The sequence below is a fragment of the Schistocerca cancellata genome, chromosome 8 (assembly GCF_023864275.1).
Source record: "Schistocerca cancellata isolate TAMUIC-IGC-003103 chromosome 8, iqSchCanc2.1, whole genome shotgun sequence".
Classification (NCBI taxonomy): domain Eukaryota; kingdom Metazoa; phylum Arthropoda; class Insecta; order Orthoptera; family Acrididae; genus Schistocerca; species Schistocerca cancellata.
In genome coordinates this window covers 573,095,295-573,117,541 of record NC_064633.1, presented here as the reverse complement: position 1 = coordinate 573,117,541, position 22,247 = coordinate 573,095,295, and the positions used below count along the sequence as shown (strand labels likewise).

General features: G+C 40.3%; 1 protein-coding gene across 1 annotated transcript in view; it reads right to left on the bottom strand.

The window, feature by feature from the left end:
- LOC126095017 (myotubularin-related protein 6) overlaps nt 1-22,247 on the bottom strand; it is a 411,731-nt gene that overhangs the window by 162,753 nt on the left and 226,731 nt on the right. The window contains exon 2 of the mRNA XM_049909676.1: nt 14,636-14,752. Within this exon, the coding sequence (XP_049765633.1) occupies nt 14,636-14,752 (117 nt within the window). The remainder of the gene's footprint in view (nt 1-14,635; nt 14,753-22,247) is intronic.

Sequence of the window (22,247 nt, the reverse complement as noted above, 5' to 3'; positions counted from 1 at the left end):
TAGGGAAATCACGGAAAACCTAAATCAGGATGGCAGGACGCGGGTTTGAACCGTCGTCCTCCCGAATGCGAGTCCAAAGCGCTAACCACTGCGCCACCTCGCTCGGTAGAAATTTAGTAACCCAGTCATTCTCAATATAAAAATAGGACGCTTGGAAGAATATGGAGTGAAATAGTAATGAAGCTCAATACTAACGGCAAGTAAATATTAGTATTGTGTCATTCTTTTCTGACAAAATTAATTCAGAAACATGTATTTCCTCTGGCGACATAGTTGAATGGAAATTTGTGCAGGGTACTCTCCAGCGTGCACTTCGATCTTATTCAAAACGTAGTCAAATGCAGACACAGACATTCTCGCACATTCGCGGAATTTATCAGTATATAACAGTAAACTGTCACACAACGTACTAACGCTCCAAACAATTCTCTCTCTTTCACTAGAATACTTGGGACCTTTCTTTACAATGAATAGATCGAATTTCAGAAATGTATGCCCTTCCACTATCAAATCAGAAAGCAATGTATCCGACTCTATTGTTCGTCTGCACGTATAAGAATTACTGCACAACCTTGTTTTGCGATTTTAAAGAAACAATTCAGTAAAAATATTTGTATCCTAATTGTGTAACTTTATAATAAACTCGAGTTCCAATTACGCCTATTATCAATTAGTTTTTTCAATTTCTATTTTGGATTGGCAACAGAAGCAAAATTTAACATGGCACCAAGAGGAAAATACCGTATGTGTTACTCAAAGGTCGTCACTGATGACACTTCTGAAGGAAAAAAGTTTTAGAAAGTCGGATGAAAATAAATCGGCAGTTCTGTTACAATTCCTGGGAAATCCTGTAAACCAGAGTATCATTAACGATGAACAGCTGGGACCTAAAGTCACCAAAGGATTTCATTTCAACACTTCCTTAATCTTTGGCATATGAAAAACTACAGCAAAATGAGTGCCATTATTCCAGTTCTATCCCTTTACTGAATGAGAGAGTGAATCTTCTTAGTAGAAATAGCTGTTAATTTAGCAGTGATAATGACGTTGACAAATAATTGGCACGTTTCTGCAAGTCTTCAGTGTGTTCATAGCTTCAGAGATACGAAAGAGTTTTATTGAGTCAGTTCTACTCTGCAGCATTGTTCTACCAGAAAAAAAATGCTTGTTTATCTGCAGATAACAAGGATACGAAAACGTGATATTCATTACTTTATAAACTGGTTGAAACAACTCATTTTAAATAGATTATAAATATGTGTAAACTATCTTTAATACTTTAAAGGATAATTGCGTACAGTAAAGACGTTCAGACTTCACTCTGAATGTGGAAATACTACTAGCTCTGGTATACTACTTGCTTCAAATTATTTTCATATTTCTCAGATGAAGAACAGGGAGAAAATCCTTTTAATAAGTTTCCATTTCAGTGGCTCACTATTAAAAATGTGATTGATTACAGAATTGCAACAGAATTGGCGATTAATTTTGTCTGAACTGTTAGCCATTTTTCGTTTGAAGCAGCATCGTCTACTATGAGTACAGCTACATTTCTCTTGTTGATTGATTTAACTGTACTTCTTCTGTCAAAACAAAGTATAAATTCACAAACTCACCTCGCAACAGCCATTGCGACAAGTTCTTGAAACAGAGTCTCTTATTAAGCAAGCAAAAGGTGACCAGAGAGGTCAATACCTTACAGAACACCTCATTGTATCGGTTCGCTGCAACGTAAGAGAATAAATTTCACATTTATTTTCATACTAGCAAATTCTCTTTTTACCAGCTATCAGTGGGTTTTTAAATATTGCAGTAATGGACTGCAAAAAATTAGAACTGTAGATTCAGCTACACCGACGTAGATATGTTAAAAACATGGAAAATACTATCCTTGTTGTGTGCTGTCACTTGCCAAAATCTCGTTTCAATATCTCGAACGGTTTGGGGAGATATGATGTATGTTACGATTATTTCATTCTTGCAAGCATGTGGTCGGAAGTGAATGTGCTACATAAATTCCATTTTGTCGAGATCGGAGACAGGCAGATACTCCCTGCCAAGTCTAAAGGAAAATTCAGTATTTTCTATAAATTTCATTCGCAGCAACATACAGTGTGATTTTCATCGAATGAAAATCGTAGCGACCTCCATTTTTTTATTGCCAACTTTTTCGAGTTTCGCGCAGCTTCTTTCTTAAATGCGAATATCACAAGAAATATGACCATTAGCGAGATGATGGGCACTCCACCATAAAGCTGCCAAGTAAAGCTATGCCCAATGTAAAAATCTTTTCTCTTTTTTTACTGAATAGTTTCTGTAAAATTGTGTGGAAAAGACTGTAGAGCTCACGGAGTGGGCGTGATATTCTATTCGTAGTAGTACTGCAGAAAGCTACTACACAGCGCTGAACTCGGACACTACGTTGTATAGTTTGTTGGTGCTATTATCAGCTGGTTGCATCACATTCAGGCATCTGCATACATACTGTTGAGCAGTCGTGGGATTGGTTGTGTACGTCGAATGTGCGTCCAAGGCGACATCAATTCGTCAGCCAATGTCATGGCGAATGTAAACTTTGTAGATGCTCTTTGGTTATTCGGAAGATTGGCAACATAGATGACGTAGGAGTTGTGAATAGCTATGTTCACCATGTTATAGAAGAGGGAGAGGGGCCAACATCTAGTTTTTCTACCATAATTCATATTACTGCACACGTGGTCCTAGGTACCCAATGCTCCTTTTGTAGAATTATAATTCAATACAATTTGTGGTTTGCTAGTTTCTTCATTTATGCTGTTGTCATAATGCATCGTAGAAATAAGAATAAACGTTTTATTTTTCCTGGTTGGTTTGAACGAAACTGCGGTGATGTCCTCGGAAAACAAGAAGCAGCTTGAGCCGGGGCTCCTATTCATGAACTTGGGATCTGTAAAATTCTTCGATAGTTCTCGCTTATTTTTCTTTATTGTCCCAAGCATAGTTATTCCATGACTGGCGAGTTAAGGTCTTTGCAAGAGGTATGCTACTGAACCAGTTGTCACACGTCAAGTTACGGTTAGAATTGCTCAGAGGCTCCGCAAGTTTAGTAGTGATGAATTCGCTAAAGGACATTTCTCGCCGGCCGGGGTGTTCGAGCGGTTCTAGGCGCTACAGTCTGGAACCGCGTGACCGCTACATCGCAGGTTCGAATCCTGCCTTGGGCATGGATGTTGTGATGTCCTTAGGTTAGTTAGGTGTAAGTAGTTCTAAGTTCTACGGGACTGATGGCCTTCGAAGTTAAGTCCCATAGTACTCAGAGCCCTATGAACCATTTTTTTGTTATTTCTCTTGGTTTGCCGGTGTATATTCCAGCATTGAACATGTACCTTCGTACTTACTGGGTTTTGATGGAAGGTACATCTTGAAAGGACAACGGGCTCAAAATCCAACCAGCTGCTCGTCAGTAGTAACATAAGGGCTTGGTCTGTAGTTGCTTTTACAATTTATGACGAATGGGTCCCATATGGCAGACAAGAGGGCCAATCTGTCTATCTTTCGCCTTTCTGCTCTCGTTTCTTTTTCATCGAATTGCAAGCAATTTATGAGAAACTTGAATCTTAATGATGACATTGTGGCTCGATATCTTTCTCCGGACCTCGTTGTATCAAACAGAACGTCAACTGACATGTGATTGTCCTTTTTAGCAGCACTCATCACAAGCAATCCAAACAGGGATTCGAATTCAGCATTTGTTACTTCTTTTGTGAACCTAGGCGAATCTTTGTATTGAGAACGTTGTGTTTTTATTTCATCGTTGGTGTAAGTAATCATTGCGTCCAACGTATTTGAAGTAAACAATAAATGAAAGCACTGACGTGGACTTTGTGCATTTTTCGCGTGACTTGCAGGGTCTGGAGTGAAGTGAATCACATTCCTCTTCGGTGTTTTTCCCGGTTGTTTGATAGGTGTTGTCTTCCAGCTGCAGCTATCACCTTTCCAGGTACTAAGAATTTCACTCTTCTCAGGTGACACAAGAGGTGATGTAATGGTTGAGCTGTTAGTTTCAGACACCCTTTTTTTTATGGCGCCCTGTTCGTTTGTTTTTCTGCATGGATTCAGAAGTTGAGGTTGAGGCTTGAATGATGTGGTTTGCAATTTCCTGTTCCACGATTGGTCTCATCTCCATCTGACTCTGAACTCGAGGAAGGCTCATAGAGTTGGCTTCTTCTGACATGTTCAACAACTCATCTTCAGAGTCCTCTTCCTCCGGCGACAGCACGTCGCCCAAATCTTCTTCTAAAAGCGCTCTAATTTCATCATCATCTAAGCAGCTTCTACTCGAAGCCATGTTCTACAGACAAAATGAAGAGTGTTGTTATTACTACCAAAATATGTGACGAATTTACTAATGGAACTACGCTACTTCTAGTAAATGTGCGCTGTTACTGCTACCCCTTCATCATATCAACGAAGGAATTTTATTCTGTAATGCTACCCATTAGTCGCTCTGACGAATATGGTTTCTTCTCTTACTGCTACTCATTCGTCGTATCGACGAACCGACATCTAAACTATTGAAGGTAACTCACCAGGGGCTGCGTGCCGCCAACTGCTCGTGCAAAGGTCACGTAGACTACTAATCACTCGAAGCACAGCTGAGAGCGCACGACGCTACGCAGCGGTACTGTGGGCTCAGTACAGTAAACATCCTTGCATGTTCGTCGCATCGACGAAGGGTACCATTCCAGGGTTAAAGAGGTGTGGAAATGTGAAGTGTGTGTTGTGAAGAGTAATATATAAAATATAATTATATCCTTGTGCAATTCCTGCGGTTCGTCCGCGGACCAAGTCTAAGATAACGACAGTATTGAGGAAGAAAGTGATTTTGAACTAAGTGACATTTACCCTTTGCCTTAATTCGTCTTTATTTTTGTGTCTGTATTTGGTGTTATTGACTGAAGGTGTGTACTTCAAGTGTACAATAAATCTTATCTCATTGTTAAGGAATACTCCTCTGCACAAGCATAACACTCTGCATACACACGACAGTGATTGGTAAGTACTCAAACAGTTTACATTATTTTAATGCCCTTAGTTATTGTATTTACACGAACGATTCAGATCCATTCTAACACCCCTTACGTATCGAATTCGGCAACTGAATGTAATTCATTCTGATTATTGTAAAAACAGTGCTCCTCTTGTTGCTTTTGTTAAGATATACGAATAATAATAGAAACACCATATCATTTTACACACGGGAGTCTGTTTGTTAAGCCACAAGGTTCCTGGAAAGCGAAATCGATACTGCACACGAAAAGGCGGTATGAGAAGGTAGTCCAGTAAGAAACAGCGCCACTGTTGCTGTTAATAGCCACACGGCTCGCGCGTGCGCACCCGGAAACCGATAACATCGTCCCCTTCCACAATCAATTGTGCCTCGCTGTCGATCACTTCGTTACTCTGATCAGGGAATAGCCACCTTGTGGCCTGCTGCACGCTGCTGGTGCCTCGCTTGATGCGAAGTGTGGGCCGTGCTACGCATTCCACGGGCATCTAGCCATGTGACATCACCTGGCGCGTGCTGCGAGCTTCTTGTCCCATCCGCAGCCCTGCGAAATTGCACGACGTACGGGGTACGGTTAAATTACCAGACAGGCTGCAACCTGCAGGATGTTGTGTCAGGACCAGCCAGTGCTCCATCATGCCGTTTATAGAATGAGGGCAGATGCTTGTCATCCATTGGCCACTACGAGCAGAGCCCCACCACAACCTGTGCGTTCTAATACATCACTTTCAGACGCATTTCTAAGGCTACGCAATTTTACACTTCACTGTGTTCTGGTTTTAGAACTGGATGGCAACATGTCCAACCAGTAGAGAGCTAACTGTACTGCTGGATTGTGATGTGTTACGTAAGGCTGTAACATTTGTGGGAGCTATATCAGGCCACTTGGTCCTTTGGAATATTTCTAGGAAAGTGACGTTATTAACATTCCAGCACAAAGTCAAAGATTTCAACACAAAATTCACGGGAATAGCAGTCTGATAGCGCTGTTGGGTTGAATTGTACCGACACATTCTGACCTGCATTGGCATGGCTGGGAACTGTGAATGAAAGGCTAAATTGTGAAAGCTTTGACGTTGCAACTATTAATGGCCCCATATCGGCACGATCGGCATCTGAGTGACACAGATCTCGTGCAGACCTGTCATGGTAGGTCTAGGGCCAGCCCACAGCCCTCGTGGAACTGTATTTCACTGATTTCAGTACAAAATTCAATATTTTCCACGCATTCGCTGCCCCATCTGTAATCCTACCCTCTCGACACGGAGGTCGGCCGGACAGGGTATCACGTGGCGACACCATCAAAGAAGATCTCAGAGTCAGCGAAGCAGAAGACCATTTCCCTTTGTTTGACTTCTTGGAGCCTATCCAGTCGCCAGGGGAAGACTCAGATGTTTGTTGGCTGGAGGAACGTAGAAAGTCTTCGTGGGATTAGTCCTTTTGTCCTTTCTGGCCTGCCGGTTGTGTAGCAGGTGACTTCGCACCAGGAGGCGAGTGTTGTTGGCTTGTTGCATAGCTGGATGGACAACGGCGATGCTACCATGACACTGCGCGGAATCTGAAGTCGCATGTCTGCGTGGCCATGTCCTTCATGGAACGAGATGTAGCAAGAACAGTACTACAAGAGCCCGACGGTAGAACACAGGGTTTGCAATTAGCCAATAACTTGTGAGCGACTGGGCAAGGTACTTTTTCCTTTACCCGGATCTCCTGGACAACACACTAATCGAGATACACGGAACAATCTCGAGAGTAGGCGGCATGGTCGCCATTGCAGTTGGTACAGTGGGGAGAAGGAAGCGAACAATCGACTTCATGCACATCCCTACCACATGTTACACATTAGTGTACATTGTTGCCAAATTTATTCAAGATGGCGGTGATAGATGGTCAATGACATCATGGCGGGAAGTTCAAATTTTAGCTGGAAAATAGGTCAATTGGCATACCCTCATTAACCTAACCCCATTCCCTCCCCTCACCCTACCCCGCGTCCCCAAGAAAATGGCGGGAAGTTCAAATTTTGGCGGAAAAACGGTCACTTGCGCTACCTCCCCTAGCCTAAGAAAGTTGCGGGAAAATAGGTCACTTAGGCTACCTCCACTAACCTAAGTCATCCGACCACCACCTCTTCCTTCGAACTGGCGGGAAAAGGACTCAGCCTGTGATGGGCTGCTAGATGCGATGAACATCAAGTCTTCATTTTGCATGTAGTGTTTATTTAAACAATTCGAGTTGTCATAGGCAGTAGCTCCATCCAGTGTGATCACGATGAGGTCCTGACTCCAACTGACCTAGTACCCTACTGCCAGCAGAGGGCGCTGTCGTCCCATCGCGGTCTGGGGAAAAATGGCGGGAAAAGGACTCAGTCTGTGTCCAGCTGCTGGAGAGAAGGGGTATACTTAGGGTGACCAGACGTCCGGATTAATCCGGACCTGTACTTTTTAGCTCTTTGTCCAGGGTCCGGGCGGATTTTTAGTGTCCGGCGAAGTTGTGCGTAATACAGTTAAATTTACAATTCTTCCCGTTCTATTGCTCGTTTCTTAAATACTTCAGCTATTGGCACAGCATTCGTGATAAACACGCACGAAAGTGGTGTTAGTAGGCGGCACCAGGATCGTCGATGTTATCGTTGATCGACCTATAAGCGAATGCAAATATCAATTATTTAAAATTTTCGTTTCGTATCTTCGCTTTGTATTGGCTTGGCTTCCTGTAGTGCACGTATGATTTGTGAGTGTAATTTTTAACCGAGTGAGTTACGTAAAATATCTGGCTATGCCTAAACGAAAGTGTACATTTTTTGAAGTCCTTACCCGCAAATATCCGGCTTTCAAGAAAGGGAAAAATTAATCTGAAGCGGAATGTAAGATATGTGGAGCTATTGATTTAGAATGTATTATTGTAAAAATACATTATTATTTTTCTATTTGCACAATTAGAACAGAACAGTTGCGATCTTTCTCCGAATTTGTTATTTACAAACAAGTCCTGTCTCATGTGAAGACTAGGTGGCTGCCTCTTTTTCCAGCCACTGAAAGGGTACTGGAAATGTATGCTGCTCTTAAAGCAAACCACCAAAGATTTTGTTTCAATTTTTTGAGAACAGGTTGAGTGAAGCTTACTTATGGTGTTTGCATTCACTGATGTCTTTGTTCAGTACAAGTATTCTGGAATTAGAAAAGCAGGACAACTCTGTGGTTGATGTGATTGAAATTTTAGAGTGAGTATGTAAGGTGATCGAAGACCGATTAAGTGACAAATTCATTTGCCTTAAGGTCAAGCAGATCCTGAAAATTGCAACAGAGGAAAGCTTCGAGAAAGAAGTCAAACTTTTTATGGAGGAAGCTGTTTTACTTTATCAATCATGCCATGAATATTTGAAACGGTGGCTCTGTATATTTTATATGGATGTCACTTAAAAATGATTTTTGGTACAGTGATGTTGAGGACAGCCTTGTGTATTTGCAGGAGAAATGTGAAGCCTTTGAAATTGAAGATGCAAAATGTTTTGATTAGTTTTGCAATTTCTGGCAATTTCTAAAAAGGAATAACGATGATCCAGAATTTAGGACTTCATCTTGTAGTGAAAAATGGGCAGAGTTTCTTGTGACAGTAAGTCAGTTGACTGTCACTCAGAGTTGCTGAAACTTGCTGAATACTTTTTCAGTGTTTCCGGGCATAATGCTCATGCCGAAAGAATATTTTCTCTAATTACTGACGAGAGGAATAGATTAAACCTTCAATCAGTGAAAGGTCTGTTAATGGTCCAATATAATTTAAAAGAACTTTCATGTGTGTATTTTACAATTATCTGTTAAGTAAGCCTAAACGTCTGCAAAAACATTGGTCCCTACGAGAAGTATCAATAATTGTTAAGGAATGTATGTATGTTATGTCTATAAATAATAAATTCATTAATTAAAACTGAACGTATGTTTGATGGGGAATACTGGAGATGAGGATACCACCAGTCAGCTATGGACGAGTCACACTAAAGTAGCCAATCAGGAGTGGCGTTTAGGCAGCCGTCTTTGTTAAATCTTAAAACTGCGCGTAAATATAAAAACAATTGATGTCACACTGTCACCACAATGAATGTTTTTAATTTAAAATAAAAAAAATATTGCTCTGGGAATCACCACCTGACCACCAGTAACAATTAACTACTAGTTTTACCGGTAATTCCCGGCAGTCACGTGTCTTGTCCAAAGCTGACGGGTGGTATCCTCATCAGCAGTTGACCCGTTCGATGTGTCCTCTATTTTCTTCATTTGTCCTCCTTTTTGAAGCTCTTTGTCCTCCTTTTTAAACAATTGCATCTGGTCACCCAAAGTATACTTTATTTATTTTCAGTGGGAAGTTGGAACAATTTATTTAGGGGCAGGTTTAACGTAGTTTATTTATTACACCGACATAAAACACTCACCCTGGCGTGCTTGGGGTCACACTACATAACCTTCTAGACCTGCAAACTAGTCGTAAAGTGGAGTGAGGTACAAGCGACACTGCGCGTAAATATAAAAACAATTGATGCCACACTGTCACCACAATGAATGTTTTTAATTTAAAATAAAAAAAATATTGCTCTGGGAATCACCACCAGTATGTACCAGTCCCGTGGGAGAGTCCACTAACTGTACTGAACTTGCTTCTGATTGGTCGGCATATTCGGGTGCTAAGTGCCTAAATGACAATATCTCATGGTTACCCTACGAGTCTATCGTTTTTGTTTATTAAATTTCACTACTTTTGAGGAACATAAGAGTAACGATACCTCAACCGATGTGCTTCGGGTTGATTTGGCTCGCCTGGAAGACGAAGTACTTAGGCTGCGCTAGTCACTGTGTTCCGGAGGGACGGACACGTCGTACTCTGTACCGGAAGTTGGATAGAAAAGTTACCGTACAATTAAGAAAGCTATTTCGAGTGTTGTAAAAGACAGTGTAAAATGAGTGAATATTTAAATAATAACCACACACGATACATTGATGAGAAGTGTCGCCTACCATCATTGTCAGTGCTACTGCCCTCTGTAGATTCAGAGACTAACCTGGGCAAGTGGTAGCCCATAAAAAGCACAATCACGGGTTTGAGATGACAGCAAAGCAGCCTCTGCCGAAGACTCTCCAGCTCCCAGATCTGACTTCCAAAGAACGCATAATTTATAAAGTATCTTTTTATGTCTTTCTTTGAGTTCCTGACAATCACTTCTATAACCTGTCATTGGTTCCACGAAATCTACTGCACTTTTTCTGAGCTTCAAAATATTTTTAATTCTTTATATCAATTGCAGAGATGACCACCCTCCCCAATCCTCAGACACGCGGTAACTTATATGGCGGCTTTCCATCAAGAGGACGACCACAGGCTCCACAAACTGGGTCGTCGTTTGTGCACAGAGGAGACATATGCTCGAAGCATTGGCATTTAAAGCACTCCGTGAGAAATATGACTTCGCATTACAGTGGTAGACTATGATTTTGTCTTTCTTGGGCAAGTCCTTCTCAAAGGTGAGGATGAGTATTCCTGAGCCAACTTTGTTGTCTGGTGGGCCTCAATGTAATGTACATGTCAGAAGTGGATTCCTGGCTTCTCCAAATGTTCGTGTAGTCCATCTGGCCGCAGCAATACATTCTGGTGAAAAATTAAACCGTTTATCATGTTCAGGCTCTTATGGGAACAGGAACATAACCAACTTTTAAAAAATGTTTTTACAACACAATAACACTCATGACTGGGTAGGATTACCTGTTTTAATTACGGCAGAACTACTTCGAAATTTACTAAGGGAAGTGATTTCTTCAAATACATTTTCAATGTTCTCCGCAAAAAACATAGGCTTCATAGATAGAACAGGCACTCCATCTGTGTGGGTGCAAACAAGGAACTAAGGGGAGTAAGAAGTAAAAGTTCTTTCGGTCATAAAGATCTGCACTGGGAATCCTGGTCCGTCTGAAGGGACTGCCAGTGCCTCGCATCCACAGGCTGCTAACTGCATTAAGCCTGTCTACTCTGAACGAGGGCTCTCCTCCGAATGACCGCCTCTAGGTCAGATGACCATTACCCAGACTCCTGGTACCCCCAAATTGACATCAGAGAGATAACAGGCTCCGGCATCAACAGTGCGTTACCTATGTCATCAAGAGGCTATCGCCTTATGGGTACCTGCTTAATCCCCTTGCCTATAAGGACTGGGTATCGTGTTGGGTACTCGGTGAGCGTGAAAGATTTGAAAAGGTGGATGTCTTACATGCAAACTAAGTTGTCCGCAGGAAGTCTGTACTAGAGACAAAGTCTGAGAAAAGATTTAGTCCGAGGGTAAGATTGCAGCACAGGAAAGGAAGTGGTACTACAATGGCCCATTTGTACATCGCGACAAAGCACCCACATATAGTTATTATTTACCTGGGCAGTGAGTTTCCTGATGGCCAGAGAGGGCAGGGTCTACTTTTACAAATGGCACCTTCTGCGTTTCGTTTCAAATAGGTAAGAAAGTGGCGTGCCTAGTTATTCTACTTTGTACCTACTGTCCTGCACTATTTTCCACCATTAACTGTGTTATGAGCTACATCATCAAAATTCGTTTTAGCCTTCAGCACTGTTTCCTTTTCCTACAGATGCTTGCACATGCAATGAATGGCCAGGATAGCAGTTCGAACTACCCGGAAACTTATTTAGAGGATATTACATGGGCAAACTCCTCAATTATCCTTCACTCGCCTATTTTTTAAATAACGACAGTGTTCTCAGAATGGCACTAACCTGACTAAGAAGGTTGGGGTCACCTATGATGGATTAATGTAATAATTTTTGTGAGTTCAAGTTTTCAAATAGTCGTCTATAGTAGCACAAAATTGCAATACAGTTCATAATTATATTTCAGTTTTAAATAACTAGGTTACAACTGAAGATGTAGCTGTAAGGCATGTAACCGGTAGCTGGAAATGCCTACACTAAATTTAGCAAACTTACAGCACCTCTTGAACCTCTAGCCTGATTTGGCAGATTTTACCACAGTCCTGTTATGTATGTTACCTTAACACAATTGCTTCCATCTGCAACAGCTGTCAATGGTTCCTATTCCATGTCAGCTTTGAGTTTTACGATCAAATGCCGTTTTTTTCATAATCGTGGAGTGAGAGGCACAAGTGGTACGGCGCCAAAGTGTAGTTACATATTCATTCGTCAGACCTTCACAACATCCTGCATTTAAGCGGCGTAGGCTGTCTTCCCGCCGCTGACCGGCATGGATAGCCGCGACATGCGACTTTGTGAACAGTGGGTTGGTACCCACGCCCCGCCTCAGTTACGCCATTCAAAATCGTTCACACACTTCCACGCAGACAGATGGGGGGAGGAGGGAGGGGCGGCGGCAGGAGGGGCATCAGGTCGCCCTCTACTGCTAACACTGGCAAACCCAGATTAGTGAAGACACGGGATAAGCCCAGGAAAGAGAACAAGAAAAGCATCTTCCCGCTACTCTGTAGCACTTTCCACACTTGTCCATTGTGACGATATTTATTTAGCAAGACATATTACTTAATGTTAATAAAAAAATGAAGCAATCAAAAATCATAGCAGAACTCAAGCCCGGAAAGGCACCAGACCAGCCTGAGAACTACCGGCCAGTCGCGCTATTTATAAGTTCCTTGAAAGAATTCTATACAATGGGATTAATCCAGTAATCTTTCAGAATCGCCCTCTTGAGCAAGCTGGATTCCGTTCAGGACGGAGCTTCACTGCTCAAGTCTTATCTTTAACAACATTTATTGAAGCAGTACACCAAATGAAGCAGAAAATATCTGTTGTTTTCGTCGATCAAAGTGCAGCATATGATAACAGTTTGGAGGCATGGACTGCTTTATAAACTATTGCAACTTGTCGCATGCAAACGGACAACAAAACTAGTTGACAACATGTTACTGGAAGGACGTCTACTGTAACTACAGAAAAAGACACTATCTGCCTAAAAGTATTGAATAATGGCTTGTCACAGGGATCCGTCCTTGTTCCTCTCTTGTTTAATCTATCTATATCTGATATCCCTCCAACATAGTCCAGAAAGTTTGGCTATGCAGACGACTGGGCAATAGCTATCTAACACAAAACTTTTGAAAGAACTGAAGAAATCTAACTTCTGACCTATACATCTTAAGCCACTATTTCAGCAAATGGAGGTTACAAGCAAACTCAAATAAAACAGATGTTTCATGTTTTCATATGTCCTATAGATTGGCACACAGAACCCTCGATGTCTCTTCATCATAATATGCAACCAAAATACCTTGGGATCAAGTTAGACAGGACACTGTCTTTTAAGGAGCACTTGACACGAACATCTGATAAGCTCAAAAACCAGAAAGAACGCTCTCCAAAAACACTGCGGCTCTCGTTGGGTATCATCAAGCAGGCGTTCTCCGGATATCAGCACTCGGTTTGGTATACTAAGCAGCAGAGTACTGTGCTCCCGTCTGGCGTAACAGTCTACATGTAAACAAGACAGACGTGCAACTTAACGAGGCCATGTGCATTGTTAATGAGTCAATTCGACCTACTCCCAAATACTAGCTATCTATCGTGAGCCACATTCGACCTCCTGATATCAAACGGAAAAGCGCGCTACTGCGTGTATACCAGAAGATTGCTAATAACACTGACCTTCCAATAGTGGACAACGTATTCCCTGTGGAGCGCAAAAGACTAAGATCAAGACATCCCACTCTCATCACAGCCAGGACATACATGTAAACTGCATTTAATCCCACTGATGAATGGAAACTGTTCTCCACAATGCCTGAAGATGCACTGCATGCACAAAAAGCCCCTGGATTCGTCCAGCCTCGAGCAATTTGGACTATCTTGAACGGTATACGAATGAGCCACAGACGATGCGCAGACACACTCTACAAGTGGGGCACATCTTCATCACCATACTGTGACTATGGCGTGGAACGACAGACAGTTGCTCATGTTGTATCGCGATGTCCCGCACGTGCCTACAAGAGTCCTTTCGAAGATTTCCTCACAGCGATGAGTGATGTTCTACATAATAGTCCTTGATATCCATCTGTAGCTGTTGTTATTTGTGTTATTTTATGCTGGAGAGCTGTGCTTAAATGTTGATGTAGAGTAATTGTGATCTTTATATATTTATTGCCATACGATAAATAAATGTTAATATTACAATTAAACGACTTTTTGTTCCTTTGTTTCATAAGAAACGAGTGACTGATGACAGTTGTTCAGCAGTAAAATGATTACTCGTTCCCAAGTTGTTAACATCCCTTGCGTGTTATACTGCATCATTTACCACTTACAGTTAGCCATCATCACCCATAAAGACGAAGGAATTATTGGATACAATAAGAGAAATTACACGATAGTTAGTGCACAATGTTCAAAACTTTTCGGCACGTCATTGGTCTTCCCACAAGGCTTACTACTTTATACATGAGAATAAGTCGCTTCTACTCTGAAATATTATTTTATCACGGCGTGAAATTTTTAACGTTTTGCTACTGCAATAGATCGTGCTAATATACGCGCCATTAAAATTACAAATAAAATGAGACTGTTAATACTTACCCAAGTCTCCTTCTTGCCATCGGGATCGACGAATATAAGATGGGTAGCTGTAAGGTAGAGTGTTCCCACTGATGGATTTCGGGTGTTGTACCTATCCAGCATCCGGACATTTTCAACCTGCAATTGCAAAACAGGAATTTAACTACAACACTAAGTAGCCCTCTTATAAACAAATATTTAGAATCATAATCTCAGAGCAAAATACAGGTCATCTACGGTGCATACTAGTGGGAAGACTGATTTTAGTAAGACATCTTCACTTGCATTTTTGATAAAAGTACACAAATATGCCACTCAAACTAAAAGTAGTGAGTTCGAATCCACTAATAGGAGCAGCTCTCATCGCAAGTATCAGTGCACCAAAGCCATGCCCTTCAACGCGTATTCACAGATTTAAAATAAAATGTTACCGATGATCATCCGACAGAACCGTGGAAATACAAAAGTGAACTACGACACAGCACCGAGTTCCGTCCACTTCTCTCTTCGCATTAAGTAGTTATCTGCACCAACACTTGTTCAGTATCATGCATCACAAGCAAAGTTATCCATGCCGAACAACTATACGCACTGCTCGTCAAGAATACAATATGTACGAAGCACCCACCAACAAAACCCTGTCCATCATTAAGGGCATCCTGCGCTGACTTCAACCTGTATTGTCTGTCCTTCCATAAAAGACGAAATTTGATAAAAATCAAAACGTGGGGTATGTTAATCAGAAGATATAGTACATATAAAAAAAATGGTATGGGCGAGTTAAGTCGTTATACGAACATATCCAAGAGTCATGCTTACACAATAATGAAGAACTGCGTGTTTGTTTTTGCACAAGGCTGGAATCAGATATTTTGTTTTCAACACCGTTGCAAAGTCTCGTGCCTTCCAAAGCAGTGACGGATCTGCGTTCACGCCGTCGTCTTTTTTTTTTATTTAAGTTGTCAAGAAGTTTTTCCACTAACCACTGTCTGCAATACTGTTAATCATTTGTCATCACAGTCACGACAATATGAATGAAGATTTGTTACCCTCTCAATTCTGCTTTTCAATGGCGTTTTTTTTCTCTCGAATTAGTTTTTATAGTATTGCTTTGACAAATATGGGAAAAAACTGAATTTTGCTCCCTCCCGAGTCCAGTACTCTGACATCACGCGCCACCACCCTCTTCATCTTTGTATAACTATTACAACCTGCATCAACTTGAAACAAGTGCAAACCACGTCTTAAAGCTATTTCCCCCATTCCTTGCTTCTAGTGTTTATAGTTCACTTTTCAGTTCCACGTAAGTCTGCACTCCATTCATACATAAACTCTTTTAGAAATTACTTTTTAATACATAAGTTTACATTTATTGTTAAAATGTTTCTTTTCGGAAAGGAATTTACCACTACTTGCACGTACGCATTTTATAACCTCCGTACAACGCCCATTGTCAGTTTTTTGTTGCTCAAATACCATTCAGTTACTACTTTCATTGTATAATTTCCCAATTTAATTACCTCACTGCCGACAGCTGTAATTCGGCTACACTCAAATACTCTTGTTGTTGTTCTGTTAATATTCATCTTCTAACCTCTTTTCATGGCACCACCCAATCCATTCAAGGATCTAACACCTCACGCTCCGACCCGGAGAATGCAAGTTTGGTCTTTCCTGATGGCAACACCATCTTGAGTGGTCCCCGCACGAAGATCCGAATGGGAGTCCATTTTACCTCCGGAATATTACAATAATCCATAACAACAATAAAGATAAGCTGCCCACCGTGAGAATAATGTGTTTCCAATTGCAGGTGTAGCGAAAAAACAGCTAAATGAAAACTATTTTAACTATCGTAATTTCATTAGATGATTCAATCTTTGGTGATTTTGTTCTTGGCTTTACCGCTTCACCAAACAATGGTCATGCCGGAGCTTCATTTCCATTAATGTAATGAAAACTGTATCATCATAACCTGCAGACCTTCACCGTATACCGACACAATGTGACATCAAAAAATACATCACGTAATTCAAAATGGTCGATATTTATCTTTCGCGTCGACAGCGTTCTGTCACTGAATTCGTTGTTCAAGAGGGAAACACAGCTGCTGAAGTCATTTTGCATATGGATACAATTGCTTGGGCGCCATCCGTGTTAGGTGACTGGTGAAACACCAGATGGGAGGAACACGAGTATCCAAGATAAAAACATAGATATTCATAAATTTTGCTTAGAACAGCATATGGAAGCATGTGCAACAGAAGTAGAATTTCACAAAAAATCCTTCATAATACTAAGTGTATATCTAGCACCTGTAGGTAACTTTAAATCTGCTCATAAACCACCTTGAAGCTGTACTGGCCCATTTAACAACCAAAAACAAAGAAATAGTGGTTGCTGGTGATTTCAATGTAGATTTCCATAAAGACTCTCCCAATAAGAACTTATTTGAGTTAGTAACACTATCATTCAACTTCATTCCCACTGTTAAGTTCCCCACTAGGGTAGCCAATTGCTCACAAACAGCCGTGGATAATATCTTTATAGACAAGTCTAATGAACAAAATTATATTACAAAACCAATAGTCAATGGCCTCTCAGACCATGACATGCAGTTCCTTCTGTTAAATGTTAATACTGAACAGGATATAAAATCTGTTAAATCTGAGCTCAAGAGGGTAATCAATAAGCCAAAAATTGATTATTTTAGGACACTCCTCAGAGACATTCAATGGGCTGATGTTTACAGTGCTCATGGCATAAATGAAAAATATAACACTTCTGCTATACAGTGCTTACCTTATTCGAACACTGCTTTCCCCAAAAACTTACCACGGTTAGAGCAAAGTCTGCAAAGAAACCATGGATTACTCAAGGAATAGGGGTATCTTGTGAAACAAAAAGAAAACTGTAACTGCCAATCCCAAACAGTTCTGATATTGATGCTATAGCACATTACAAGAAATACTGCAATATATTAAAGACTGTAATACGGACATCAAAGCAAATATATTACAAGGAAATGATAGTCATATCACAAAACAAAATAAAGACCATATGGGATATAGTGAAGGAGGAGATCGGTAGAACCAGACATGAAGAGGGACAAATAGCATTAAGAGTAAATGATACATTGGTGACAGATGTGTATAGTGTTGCAGAACTCTTTAACAAACATTTTATAACTGTTACTGGAAAGATGTGGTTGTCAGGTACTGTAGATGCTGTTATGGAATACCACAGACCAGACATTTCAAGTAACTTCCATAATATGAATTTGTGAAGTTATTCACATGAGTACTAAAAGAAATCAGCTAAATTTCGATTACGTGGTAAGCCACTCAAATCTGAAGGCTGTAAATTCAACTAAATACTTCGGATTACGATTGCAAATAACCTAAATTGGAACGATCACATAGATAATATTGTGAGAAGAGCAAACCAAATACTGCGATTCATTGGTAGAACACTTAGAAGGTGCAACAGGTCTACTTAAGAGACTGCTTACACCACGCTTGTCCGCTCTATTCTGAAATATTGCTGTGCGGTGTGGGATCCGCATCAGATGGGACTGACGGATGACATCGAAAAAGTACAAAGAAGGGCAGCTCGGTTTGTATTATCGCGAAATAGGGGAGATAGTGTCACAGACATGATACGTAAATTGGAATGGCAATCATTAAAACAAAGGCGTTTTTCGCTGCGACGGGATCTTCTCATGAAATTTCAATCACCAGTTTTCTCCTCAGATTGCGGTAACGTCCTATATAGGGAGAAATGATCATCACGATAAAATAAGAGAAATCAGGGCTCGCACAGAAAAATTTAAGTGCTCGTTTTTCCCGCGTGCCGTTCGAGAGTGGAAAGGTAGAGAGGCAGCTTGAAGGTGGTTCATTGAACCCTCTGCCAGGCACTTTATTGTGAATAGCAGAGTAATCACGTATATGTACATATGATCCCCACTACCCCAGCAGAAATAATGACCATCATAAAATCTTTAAAATAAAAAACATCTAGTGGGTATGATGAAATATCAACAAAGTTAATTAAAGAATGTGATTCTGAGTTAAGTAACATATTACGCTATCTGTGTAACCAGTCGTTTATCAGTGGAATATTTCCTGAATGGTTGAAATACGCTGAAGTTAAGCCACTGTTTAACAAGGGAGATAAAGAAATAGCATCAAATTTCCGTCCAATTTCACTTTTGCCGGCATTCTCAAAAATTTTAGAAAAAGTAATATACAATTGGCTTTATAACCACCTTATCCTTAATACAATTCTGTCAAAATCGCAGTTCGGATTTTTAAAGGGTTCTGATATTGAGAACGCTATCTACACTTACAGTGAAAATGTGCTTAATTCATTAGGCAAAAAATTGCAGGCAACTGGTATATTTTGTTATCTGTCAAAGGCATTTGACTGTGTAAATCGTAGTATCTTTTGAAGTAAATTAGAATATTATGGTGTAACAGGAAATGCTGCAAAATGGTTCAAATCTTATATCTCCGACAGGAAACAAAGGGTGTTATTAGGAAAGAGACATGTATTAAGCTATCAGGCATCATCCAACTGGGAACTAATTACGTGTGGGATCCCACAAGGTTCCAATTTAGGGCCCTTACCTTTTCTCGTGTATAGCAATGACCTTTCATCAGTAACATTATCAGATACCAAGTTCGGTTTGTTTGCTGATGATACAAACGTTATAATAAATAGCAAATCAAGTGTAGTGTTAGACAGATCGGCTAATAAAATATTTTTGGACATTAATCACTGGTTCCTAGCCAATTCTTTGTCACTAAGATTTGAAAACACACACCACAAGCAGTTCAGAACTTGTAAAGGGTGTCCCACGAGTATATGCCTAACATACGATGACAAGCAGACAGAAGAAGTGGACAGTGTTAAATTCTTGGGATTACAGCTTTATGATAAATGCCACTGGGAGGAGCACACCACAGAACCGCTGAAGCGTCTTAACAAATCTGTATTTGCAGTGCGAATTGTGTCAGACATAGGGGATATAAAAATGAAAAAGCTGGCATACTATGCTTACTTTCATTCCATAATGTCATGCGGGATTATTTTTTGGGGTAATTCATCAAGCCAAGCTAAAGTTTTCCGGGCACAAAAACGTGCAGTAAGAGTTATATGTGGTGTGAACTCAAGAACATTCTGCAGAAGCCTGTTTAGGGAACTAGGTATACTAACTACTGCTTCCCAATACATTTATTCCTTAATGAAATTTGTCATTAAAAATACATCACTTTTTCACACCAACAGCTCAATTCATGGAGTCAATACTAGAAATAAGAATAATCTTCACAAGGATTTAAAGTCACTTAGTCTTGTAAAAAAAGGTGTGCATTATTCAGGAACACACATTTTCAATAACTTGCCAGCAGCCATAAAACAACCAATGAAATTCATTGGAAGAGAAGCCTAAGGATTTATTGGTGGTCAACTCCAACTCCATCGATGAATTTCGCAGTAGGACCAACTGATTTGTGTGTGTGTGTGTGTGTGTGTGTGTGTGTGTGTGTGTGTGTGTGTGTGTGTGTGTACAATCTAACTTCTGCACCATTTCTGTGTAGTAATGTGTTCATTGTAAATAAGTATTATAGTAGTTGTACTACGTGTTTATTACCTTATAAATAAAAAAAAACTTATTTTAAATTCAGTGCATTAGTGTTTCTAAAATGATTCTTTCATATAGTGTTCATTTAAAAAATTACTATCATTCCACTTGGGACCTGTGGAAGGTACATTAGCTGATCTGTTTCACATGCAAATATTTGTCATGTATTATTGTTTTTCTGACATGTTCCACATCATAGAGGACCTCCTCGCTATGGATCAACTGAAAAAAAGAGAGAGAGAGACTTCGTAGCTGTTGCCGTCTAACTGCTCGACAGTACGCAACAACGAAAGAACAGAATTCGCTGGAGAAGACAGGCGTGTCACTCTGAGTGAAATAGCAACGAAACTTGCAACGAGATATCTTACAATGCGGGAAATGTTTCAAAGTTTAGGTCATCGAAAAGTTTGTGTCTGTTAGGTCCCATTATAACTGAACGAAGACCACAGCGTTAGGAGAATAAGCGTCGCATAAAATCTCCTTCATAGTTTTCTAAGTAAAGGAGACAATTTTTTGAAGAGTATTGTGAAAGGTGATTAAGCTTGTTGTTGTTGTTGTTGTTGTTTGTGGTGGTGGTGGTGGTGGTGGTGATGGTGGTGTTATCAGCCTGAAACAAATCACCACAGTATGTAATTGACATCAAACATTGGAACAATACTCGACAATAATTGGTCACTCTAGAGTCTTATGTACTGCTTCTTTTTTCAGATGCATTGCATTGTCCCGCAACTCTTTCAATAAATCTGTGTCTCTCTCTAGCCTTACTAGCCCCATACTGATTTCATGTCACATTTTAAACTGCTTCTTAGTTCGCTGTTGTGATCTTCAGTCCAACGATTGTTTGACGAAGCTTTGCACTTCATCCTGTGCCATCCTCTTCATCTTCATCTTTGACTACTACAGCTTCCCACACCCATTTCAACCTACTTACTTTGCTCCCTTTGGTATTTTATCACCTACACTTCCCTACAATACTAAATTGATGATTGCTAGATGTCTCAGAACATGTCCTATCACCTGATTCCTTCATTTAGTCAAGTTATGCCACAAATTTCGTCTCTCTCCAACTCCATTCACCACGACCTCATTGGTTACACGATCTATCCGTTTAATTTTCAGCATTCTTCAGTGGCATCACATTTCAAAAACTTATATTTCTCTTCTTTTCTGAACTGCTTATCGCACATGTTTCACTTTCTGAAGACATTAAGACTTCCAACCCTTTATAGTATTATCCCTAAATACTTATAAGATGTGACGTGGTCAAAATGTTCACCAATAATCTTGTATTCGGATACTATTGAGTTATTTCTCTTTGTTACAGCTATTAGCTTACAATTATCCATATTTTAAACAAAAATGCTATTCATTACAGGAAGTGGAAATTTTTTCCAAGGCTTTCCGCTATTGCTTATGATATTCTAATGACGATGCTTCCGTGCACACAACAGCATCGTCACCGAACGAAATTATAGTGTTGATGATCTTATCTGATAAATCATTTATGTACTCGTATACTGAAAGGTCCCCTTACGTGAAACGTAACACCCTTTTCCTCATGCGATTTCAAGAACTAATTTAGCTCATCTTTCACACGACACTGAAGCTAATTCAGGTTGCTTAATTAAACTTTATGTCATTAGATAGCACCGTAGGCACTTTCACCTTTTGAACATCGAAATGTAATTTTCAATAACAACATACTAAAGTACTCGTCAATATTACATCCACCCATTGCGAGGGACATTCGTAACAATAGTAATATTTTGACGAGGGCACTGTGACGTAATAAATATTACATCGGAAACGGCTGTCTTTACACGATTATTGAGAACCATGCAGTTCTATAGCCCGTTTACACTTAAACTTCCAGAAAACCTCATCTGCAGCGAAGCATCGAGAGCAAGATAAGTTGACGCCTTTAATTATTATTCTGACGATACTGAGTTACACCCGAAAATTACAAGAACTTCATTTAAAGGGATCGTT